The sequence below is a fragment of the Centropristis striata genome, chromosome 13 (assembly GCF_030273125.1).
Source record: "Centropristis striata isolate RG_2023a ecotype Rhode Island chromosome 13, C.striata_1.0, whole genome shotgun sequence".
Lineage (NCBI taxonomy): Eukaryota > Metazoa > Chordata > Actinopteri > Perciformes > Serranidae > Centropristis > Centropristis striata.
In genome coordinates this window covers 17,565,900-17,576,936 of record NC_081529.1, presented here as the reverse complement: position 1 = coordinate 17,576,936, position 11,037 = coordinate 17,565,900, and the positions used below count along the sequence as shown (strand labels likewise).

General features: G+C 39.6%; 1 protein-coding gene across 1 annotated transcript; it reads right to left on the bottom strand.

Moving 5' to 3' along the window:
• Positions 1 to 5,495: 5,495 nt before the first annotated feature.
• On the bottom strand, positions 5,496 to 10,295 carry LOC131983677 (alpha-2,8-sialyltransferase 8E-like). Its single transcript, XM_059348440.1, has 7 exons — positions 10,141 to 10,295; positions 9,508 to 9,573; positions 9,308 to 9,382; positions 8,694 to 8,838; positions 7,685 to 7,797; positions 7,507 to 7,599; positions 5,496 to 7,427 (listed from the first exon to the last, which is right to left on the bottom strand). The coding sequence occupies exons 1-7, from the start codon at positions 10,224 to 10,226 to the stop codon at positions 6,965 to 6,967; spliced, it is 1,041 nt and encodes a 346-aa protein (XP_059204423.1). The 5' UTR covers positions 10,227 to 10,295; the 3' UTR covers positions 5,496 to 6,964.
• Positions 10,296 to 11,037: the final 742 nt, after the last annotated feature.

The window sequence follows — 11,037 nt, the reverse complement described above, 5'->3', positions numbered from 1 at the left end:
AACAGCCAACATCAAAAAACTAAAAAGAAATTGCAGGAGTGCAGAGAGAAGGTGGAGAATACTAAAGTGACAGTTCACCATGAAATATTATGTGAACAACTCAAAACTTACAATAACGCAGTCAAACAGGCAAGAATTTCCCATTTCTCAAAACTCATCACAGGCAATAAAAACAACCCCAGGTTTCTTTGCTCCACCTTCGATTTTTTAACAAACACCAGTTTTAATCAAGCTTGCATGACACCATCAGAGGCCCTCTGCAAGGACTTTGCAGACCACTTCAGAAGTACGTTTTTTTACACACCTGAACCATTGCTCTTATCTGAGGAAACACTGGAGAGTTTTGCCCTGGTTGATGCAAGGACACTTAGTCCAGTTTTCTGCCAAGTAAATCCAACAACCTGCCTTTTAGATCTTATTCCCACATTGCTCCTAAAATCATTTTATGCTTTCTTTGAGGAACAGATTTTAAATGTTGTGAATTGCTCTCGTCAGACGGGTGTCTTCCCCACTGCTTACAAAACAGCAGTGGTGAAGCCCCTTCTAAAGAAGAGTAATTTAGACCCCAACATTTTAAATAACTAGCGGCCTGTATCCAACTTACCATTTTTAAGTACAATTTTAGAAAAAATGGTTTTTAACCAGTTAAATTATTTTTTAAATAGAAATTTTAATGAAATATCAATCTGGTTTTAGAATGAACCACAGTACTGAGACAGCTCTATTTTAAATGACTTCAGGTGTAATTTAGACTCACAAAAATTAACAGTCTTGGTTCTACTGGATCTCAGCGCCAACTTTGATACAGTAGACCATCACATTTTATTAAACAGACTCCGAACCCTGGTCGGCCTCTCTGGTACTGTTTTTAACTGGTTCAATTCTTATCTCTCAGAAATTTCTTTGTAAGTATGGATACATGCTCCTCCAGAATGCAAGAAATCAAGTGTGGGGTTCAACAAGGGTCAATTTTAGGTCCAATTCTTTTTAATCTCTATATGCTTCCCCTTTGGGACGTCATCAGGAGACACGGCATCAGCTTCCACAGCTACGCTGATGACACACAGCTGTACATCGCCATGTCTCCTGATGACACAGAGCCAATTGATACCCTTTTAAACTGCATTCTGGTATATCAAGTCATGGATGGCAGTGAACTTCCTACAGCTCAACCAGGACAAAACAGAGGTTTTAGTCATCGGTCCTGAATGCAAAAGAGAGAAACTTTTACCAAAACTACAAGATTTTAAAACTTCAGAATTTGTGTAAAGAACCTGGCCGTCATTTTCGACTCTGAGCTCAATTTTATTCCACACATCAAAAATATAACAAAGATAGGTTTTTACCATCTTAAGAACATAGCCAGAGTCCGCCCGTTTCTCTTTCAGGCCAACACGGAGGTGCTGATGCATGCTTTTATCTCCTGTCGTTTAGACGATTGTAATGCTCTGCTCTCTGGTCTTCCCAAAAAGAGCATCCACAAATATTACAAAACTCAGCCGCACACGTGCTGACAAGGACCAGAGGGCGAGAGCACATTACACCGGTTTTAAAATCACTGCATTGGCTCCCTGTGTGTTTCAGGATCGATTTTAAGGTTCTTTTATTAGTTTTTAAATGTCTTAATGGTCTTGGGTCATCTTATCTATCTGATATGCTTTTATCATATCAACCCTCGCGGTTCCTGAGGTCCTCTGGCACCGGCCTTTTAATTATTCCAAGAGTTAAAGCTAAAACCTACGGGGAGGCAGCATTCAGCCATTATGGCCCGCGCCTATGGAACAGCCATCAGGACCGCAGAGACTGTTGATGTTTTTAAAAGGAGGCTCAAGACCCACCTGTTTGGTCTAGATTTTAACTGATTACTTTACTATTTATTTTACTTTTTATTTATTCACCTATTTAGTTATCTTTTTATTTATTTAGTTGCTCATCACATCGTCTGTATTTTCTTTCCCGTTGTATTTTAGTTTTTATCCTGTCCTGTTGTCTTTTAATTTTTATCTTGTCCTGTTGTCTTTTAGTTTTATCCTGTACTGTTGTCTTTTAGTCCTTTTTTAACTCCAGTGTTCCCTCATGAGGGCCTCCGCACTGGGGTGTGTGTTGGGTCTGTTTGAGTCCGCCCCGGTCTACCTGGGTCGTGGTGGTCTCTGTGACGGCGTCCTCTATGGCTGTGGGCTCTGCCACTCTGTGTGGATGCTCCCACAGGTTGCTTTTTCCTCATCTGGATCCTCGGTGGCTTGCCATGTCTCTACACTGTTAATTAATATGTGCTATGTGTGAGTCTGAGTGTGTGTTTGTGTGCGTACGTGTGCATGTATGTATATGTGTACATATGTGTATGTGGGGATGGGAGGGGTGGGTTTTGTCATTTTTATCGTCTGTTTTTATTCTTATTTTTTGTAAAGCACTTTGTGGCACATTTATATGTATGAAAAACGCTATATAAATTGATTTGATTTGATTCATTTTGTATTATTGCATGTAATTTTGCTCCATGCCACTGGGGGGCTGTGTTTGCTGTGTGGCTCAGCTAACCTCGGGTCAGCTGGGTTGGGCCATTTAACGTGGGGAAACCCAGACACCGGTGTTGCTGATTTGGGAAGCAAACAGTTTATGACTGTGCCTAGTATATGCCTATGTGGTTTATGATGTAAGGAGCAATTCGGTTTGTTGTTTTCGTTACATGTATTATGAGTTCAAGTTATTGCTGCTGTATGATATATGCAAGGAAAATAAACCTGCAAGATATTTGTAAACATTACTGGACTTTCTGTTTTGCTATGTTCGGAGCACACTGGGTGCACGTCTAAACTTAAAACCTCTGTATTAGCAACCAGTACTAGACTTTGTTTAGGACTTAGTCAGTACAGTGAGCGTAAAGTGGGCTAAAGATCATTTCTACGCAAGGCTCGTTATTTATCAATTAGGACGTTAGCGGAGGGTACGATCAGATGTCATGGCTGCTCCCAGCTCGTGTACACAGATTTGAGTCAGCGTAAAGAGAATTGATCTTAGACTATTGTATCGATGCCTGGAGTAGATAAAACTCTGTGTTTTGTTTTTTAATGGTGACAACCCATCTGCAAAGGCAGCTGAATTGTTTGCATTAACACTTGATTTCATTTTAGGAATGGGACAGGACATCACAGTCTACACTGACTCTCAGTATGCATTCAATGTGTGTCATAACTGTCATGCCTTATTGAAAACCTGTGGCTTTTTAACTTCTACAGGCAAACCAGTTGCTCATAAATCTCAATCATTAACCTCTTGTCTGCATTACTCCTGCCAGCATCTGTTGCAGTATGTTAATGCAAGGCTCATACAGATTCCAACGATCAAGTGTCACATAGAAATTCAACTGCTGAAGCAGCTGCTTTGTCTCCAGCCTCCCCCATTTTGCAGGTGCCCTTTTCTGTCCAAAATGATGTTTTCTCCCTCAACGATGTTTCCTTATTTCAGACAGGAGCTGACAAGGAGAAAGCATTATGGCAAAAGAAAGGGTGCACAAAAATCTCATCTGGAGTCTGGGTAAAAAACAGATAGCCTCCCAGTACTTCCAAAATCCATTTTTCCTTCTTTTCGGCAAAATTGTGTCAAAATGGGGGATGGTGGATATTGTAAATAGATTGTGGTATTCACCAGCCTTTTCAAATTTTGCTGACAATTTCTTTAAGAAATTTTGACATTTCTGCTACAATATTAGCAGAGGGGTGCAAATGCCTCAATCAGCACACCATGAATCTGGAAGACCATTTGAACATTTAATGATGGACTTGAACTAACTGGAACTAACTTCATGTTGACCATGACCCTGACCTCGATGGTGACATGGTGAGGTATTGTTGTGCACTTAACCATGCCCTGCAAGTTTATCTTTCCGAAGATAAAAGCTGCCTTTCCTGAACCGCCGTTTTCACAACCACACAACATCCAGCCTGGAAACTGGGTCGTTGTCAAGGACCTCAGAGGGAAGCATTGGTACCGACCCCGGTGGAGAGGACCACATCAGGTGCTGGTGACAACTCCAACTGCTGTCTAAGTAGCTGAGAGGGACACCTGGATCCAGTGGTAATGACTCCTCAACCGGCCAGGCAATGGCTTTACCAACGGGTCCAGAAGGAACATCTTGGCTGTGAGATTGTGGCTGCATTCCTCATCATTGGATCAACTGTTACAGTCCTGGTCATCAGGCGACTAGAGGATAATGAGAATATATTATCATCGAGGGAGGAAGAAGATACCACCGCAGGGTAAGGAGGCCCCAGAAGTAGACGACACCACAGCACCACACTAGAGCAGCTGGCAAGGAAAAAAACAACAGCGACTTGAACAGACTAGATTGGAAACCCTGGGGGTTTTGATGCAAATGACTTGTCTGATAGTCTCATGGAGAAGAACAATTTGGCGCTCTTATATTGAATGGATGAAAAAAAAAACAATGTATGGTCCAAACTGTTGTAGTTACTAACTGAATCACAAACTGAAACAAATGTGCACTACAATAAGAATGGGCTCAAGAAAATTCTTACAGTGAAGATGAGTGACTTTCTTCTGTTTTATTTTGAAAATTCCTTTTATTTTGTTTTATGTGTCAAATCTTAAACATTTTCTTTTTTTTCTTAACACTCTCACGTGTTGTGTTTTGCATTCTGTAGTTTCATAGCAAGTCATTTAGTGATATTTTGTTGACACAAGTGTCAAAACGGGGGAATGTGGAAAATATTATATTCTTCATATTTTAAAGCAATAAACATTTACAGCACAGTAATAAAATCCTGTCTCAAAGACACATGAGCAAACAACCCAACTGCAGGGGGTTAGAATGTGTATTTGCATGATAAATATCTGACTGGCTGTGTTCCCAATCCACTTTCTTTTGTTTCTTTGAAGTTTCTCTCACTGTCCTGTAATGACTGGTTCCTGTATGCTAATTACATTAAGTTGCGACTTCATCTGTAACTACCTCCGGCCTTTTGATCATGTGAGACTGAATTTCTGTACAAAAGTAAAAGAGTTTATTTTATCGGCAGAGAACGTTGAAGGGCCGTGCTGCACGAAACTAAAGGCTTTGATTGACCACACTGGCTTGCTGCATTTTTTTCTTCAGACGTAGAAACACTCAATATTTTGGGAAGAAACTGCACCTACAGGTGTTGCAGCGAAATGTGTGCTTAATGAAGAAATACTGCATTATAATGGTAAATCTTGACAGGTTTTAGGACACTTAGTGGCTTAAAGTCACTAAATCATCAAAGGTGAGATGTCTCAGAAAAAGCTTTAGAATTCCACTCCAGCCACAAAATACATTTATTCAATTTATCGTCATTGTTTTTCGCCTCAAGCTTTCACAAATAAAAAAAACCCATCACAAACAATAATGGAATTTTAAAACTGGCTCACTTGAGTTATCAAGTAAGCAGTGTTGCCACAGTTACCTTGAAAAAGTAATCCGATTACTGATTACTCCTTTAAAAAGTAACTTAGTTACTTTACTGATTACTTGATTTTAAAAGTAACTAAGTTAGATTACAAGTTACTTTATTAGTTACATTCAGCAGCTGCCGACAACAACCCCTCGCCGCCTCAACATAAAAATGACAACCAGTTTTAAATTGCCAATACTCATTTTATTGGAAGTGTATTTTTAACAGTAACGTACAAACTTAAAAACAATTTCCTGAAAAAAATACATGTTTTTATAAAAAATAAAATAAAGACAGTCTTTCTTGACTTCACTTAAAAACAAATACTCTTTTTTTAAATAAAAAATAAAATAAAGACAGTCTTACATTAAAACTACATGTCTCTCAGTCGGCGACTTTTCCTAAATATATGTGTTTGATGGTTTCTGAAGCTTACAACTTATATATAATAATATATTAAAATGAAACAAACTCTGAGCATTTATACCCCGGACTGCCAATAGCGATCATATTGACTGCTGCATATAAACGGCAGTTATAGACCACTTTGTCCAGCTGTGCTGTGTAAATCGCAAGAGAGAAAGAGATGAGATACCGGGTGCGTACGGGCAAAAACTGAAGGAGGAGGATCGGATGGTGGCTCAGGTAGCGATGAGGAAACTGTCACTGTAAGCTGCACACCTGTAAGCAGCTGTGCTCCATGCAGACATTTCTCAAACTTTATTTTGTAGGCTAAGGACAGACTAGATCATGATTGTGTTGGATATAAAGCGCCATATAGTCATCCTTACTGATTGACTTAACGTAGCCTGAAGGTAGTGGGAGTGTCTGTTGTGAGTTTAGGGGGCACGTCAGCCAGAGCTGTAGTGTGTGTGTGAGTGAATGAGTGAGTGAGACTGCTGCCTGCTGAACAGAGGGTCGCAGAAAAAGGATCTGAAGTGCCCGTGTTTCGGCTTCAAAAACCCGCAGAACTGATCCGAAAACAGCCCAATTTTATCCACCCACCCAAACCCATTTTTACCCGCAAACTAGATTGCAAAACCGCCGATCGACGTCGCTCCCCGAGTCGCAAGAAGAAAGCAAATATATCGTTTTACTAAGGAAAATGACAAAAAATAGTAACGCACACAGTGACTTGGATAAGTAACTTTAATCTGATTACTGGTTTGGAAATAGTAACGCGTTAGATTACTCGTTACTGAAAAAAGTGGTCATATTAGAGTAACGCGTTACTAATTAACGCATTATCGGCATCACTCCAAGTAAGTAAGTATCAAGTAGTACTCCCAGTTTTACAAGACCCACCAAAGACTTGATGCAAATGCAAAATGTATGATTTCCGTGCAGATACTTTGGCTGCTGATTGGCCAATTCAGTATTCACTGTAAGTCTGAGCACCTTGCTTGAACACATTCCATCTCTGTCATCAACCAAAATAGATCCATCTATTCATTCAAGTATATGACAGACTTCATGGGTGACTGGACTACAAACCACTTTTCTCCTGTCATGTCAGCTTTCATTAGTTCCTGGAACTACAATTTACCTGGCCGACAATCTTCCAGGTGAAGCCTGAGCACCCCCTGACTGTGCAGCTGCAACAAGAGGTCAAACTCAACCGGCATGACATGGACTCTTGCATTAACTTTTGCATCATCGTAGTAGTGGTTAGTCAGGGCATAGAGTCCTTGTGGATGATTACTGAAGGGCCAGAAACCGTAGAGATGCACGTTAGCACAGAGTTCCAGTGCCAGGCTGGTCATCATTATGCCGGTGCTGAGCCGTGCTGCTTTAATGCCTTGGGAGCGCCAGAAGACTGACAGTTTCTGGAGATATTCAGAGTTTAAGAAAACGGGCCGGATGGAGCTTTCAAAATCCTCAATACTGTTGACAGCCCGCTCGCACACAGGATTGAAGGCAGGAAGGAGAAGCAGGGAGTTGCCATAGCTTCTCAGACTCTCCACAAACGGACGGCGACGTCCAATTAGAGCCCCGTACCTGAAAATAAATGGCAAATATGAAACAACACCACCAAAAGAACATTTTAAGGTGTAGTGAGATTTGTGATCTCGCTCACTTCTTTGAGAGGATGCTTGGGTTTGCTGTCACGAGGTCAGTCTTGGTGCCCACATCTTTCTCATAGTCGTCTTCCAAAGGAGGAAGGTTACACCTGAACATAGAGGAAGGAAGATCAAGAGAATTTTATATTGAATTGCGACAGCCTGTCAAGCCACTATATTGGACAACTTTCTCACCTGATAACAAACTGAGCTGAATCGATCATCTTTCCACAGCCGCTGTCTGTCAGGATCCCTCCATTCCCAACAACAGCACACGTGTCCCATGTTTTATTTGGGAGTGGATACTCCTAGAATCAAATGCAACAGAAAACATTGATGATAATATTCTTAAAGAGGCTTATTAGCGAAATGTGTAATATCTTTATAGAATCTCATATCCAAATCCATTGCATGTAGTAACAGTTAAGTTATTGTAACCCACATTTAATCATTAGTCATTTTATTCATTGACTTTAAAAGGAAACCTCCTCCTAATCTTCCTGCTGTTATTATTAATCATCATACTGATGCTGATTTGGCAAAGGATCATCAGCACATGTACTTTTATCAAAGCTCAGAAGTTTTGAATTTACATCTTTATGAGATGTTTTTGTTATTTCTTTATTGAATCTCTTATTATAATCTCTTTTATTGATATGGGTCAAAAACAGTAACAGGTGAGGAGGGATTGTTAGAATATAAAATTGAGGATATGAATTTAATTGATCTCTCCCAAGAGAACAAAGTCATAAAGAATGTCCTGTTAATTCCTGTCCACCTTAGACACCTTTGTTCAGTGAGTTCAGGGTGCTGCCATCTGGTTACGGATAGACATAAATCTGCCACCATTTCCTGACCAATAAATCTAAGAAGTCAATGGTTTCTGCTGCTTTTGGTCTGTTGAATAACAGTAACTTATGTGATCTATTTGTGTACCGATTGGTGCACCGCCATAGCGTACCTTACCTCACCTTTACGTTACGAGACATGAGAGTCTTACGACTCCGCTTTTACAAAGGTAAATAATTATGTAATTAAAAGTAGATCTCTGAATTGAAGTTACATTATATTGGATTAAAGAAACACAACCTGCACGATTTGTGGCAAAATAATGTCTGTGGAAAAAAAAAGGGGGAATAATCATGATACCTAACAAGCAACAGATGTTAATAATGGAAATATCAATGAATGAGACGCCACAGACCTTTGGAAATGACCTGAAAATCTCCAGGGATACCTCATGGATCCTCTTCCTTTCCACATCATACACAATCTTGGATCCCACTGGAGTGTTGGCCTGGGTAATGATGGCATTGTCAGATCCATTACACTTGCTGCTCAGCTCAGATCTGAGGAACCACAAGGACTTTGTTAAACAACATACAGTCAGCTAAAAGTGTTTACACTGACTTCAAGTTGCCACATACATTAAAAGTGAATTGAATTGACAATTTCTTCAAGAAATATATAAAAGGTTTCTTGTTTAAATTATGGATTTTAAATCCATAACTAGCCCCAGGTAAGCGAAGACAGACCCTCTGTTTTCCCATAACTCACATGACCTTTAGACATGTTGTATTAAGACCATGAATTATGTTCACTTTTATTGATTATATCAGAAAGCAAATTGACTCTGTTTAAATACTCCTCTTAGGTCTGGCTTCATATGCAGTATATTTGCACTTCACACTGACAATACACATTCCTGTCTGCATGGAGATCCAACATTTCTGTGCATACAGGGACAATTATTTGCCATTGTGTATTTTTTGTTTTGTTTTTTTGTTCTGTTCACAAAATTCCAAATAAAAAAATCACCTGAACTTTGTGTAATTTTCCTCCTGCTTCTTCCAGTTTTGAGAGTAACGCTGTTTTACTTTGTTGATGACCTCCCTGTGACACACACACACATCCAAATATACAGTCAGGTGAATAATCACTGTCATACTGCTTGACTTTATCTGATTAAGGCAAACAATGCAGTCAGTTGAGTAAAAGCAGGGACTGTTTGTTCTTACTTGCAGCCTTTACAGAGCTCAGAAGGGCTTTTCTTGTGACGAGGCAGTCTGTAAGGTTCGTCATCACTGTGGAGGGAACCAGAGAGAAATAGGACAGGTCAATAACCTTCCTATGTCAGAAATACCAGATAATTTCGTGGAGGGGGGGTTCTACTTTTTCTTTTTGAACAATTTACTCCAATGGAGTACAAGAGAGAGCATCTGCAACAATATTATCCTTCCTTTAATATGCCTCATATCTAGGCTATCAGCCTGAAGAAATAACATCCACCGCAATGACACTGCAGTGAACAGAGAAAGGTCGAGGGGTTGTGGTCAGTATACACCACCAACGAGGCATTTCCAGAACCTACACCTACAGGAGCAAGTGCTTCCTTCTCTATAAAAGTGTAATTAAGCTGGTATGAATGGAATATTTTATTTAAAGTAACAGACCTGTTCCCTTAAGAGGTCACAAAAATCTTCTTAACATCAACTGTTAAATCATCGTCTACCTCCCTTGTATTAATGTCTTTTCAAACTTTAAGATAACATCTCTATATTTTGCCCCTACTGAAACATTTCCAACACTTGAAATGCAAAAACCTTCCAGACTGCTCTATAGGTGTTTGGGAATAATAGTTAAATACTTACTTGTAGTCGAACATGTGCCAGGTGAGAGTGATCAGCAGGCTCCCCAGACACAAGAAAGTGAAGACCAAAGAGTAGAGTGGCCTCATATCTCTCTCCACCTGTTAGCTTCACCAACAAGTCCTTCTACTTTATGTTCAAAGACACTCTCGCTTCTTTGTCTTTGTCTTGCAACCTCCTCCTCCTCCTCCTCCTCCTCCTCCTCCTCCTCCTCCCTTATCCTCTACCTGTGTGTCTGGTTTGACTCTGTCAGGCTCAAAGACATATTTAGGATCAATTAGACGGCCAGTATAAACATATTAAACATATCTATTTGATCTCATGTGAGATCTGGTACATGTACATGTGTTTTCATTTTGCAATGCTTTGGACTTTAAAAGGTAAAACAGCCTAAAATTCTTACTCAATCTTTGATAGTTGGCAAATATAGAGGCAACTCTTAATCTTTTTCTAGATTACATGGCCTTACATCTCCAAAACTATTCTACAACTCAGTTTTCAATCAGCCAACTGTGAAATCTTTATCTCTCGATCGAAGATTGTTAAACCTTGAATATTTGGGTTGCGTGAAATATTTAAGAATAGAAGTTCAAGTCCAAAAACAAAAACAGGAAACAGGAAATAGGGCATCCTTGGCGTACACCTCTTGAAACAGAAAACCTCCTAGACATTCTGGGATATAACATCACTTAACTATTTATGTCATTATAGAACATAGTGATGCTATTAATAAATTTATCACCGAAACCAAGAATTTGCAGGGTTTGTATAATGAAAGAGTGCTCAATTGAATCAAATGCCTTGTAGAAATCGAGAAAAAACATGAATGCTTTTGAGTTTATATAATCAGAATAATCAATTAGATCCAATATTAATTTGATATTAGAGCTAATATGACGT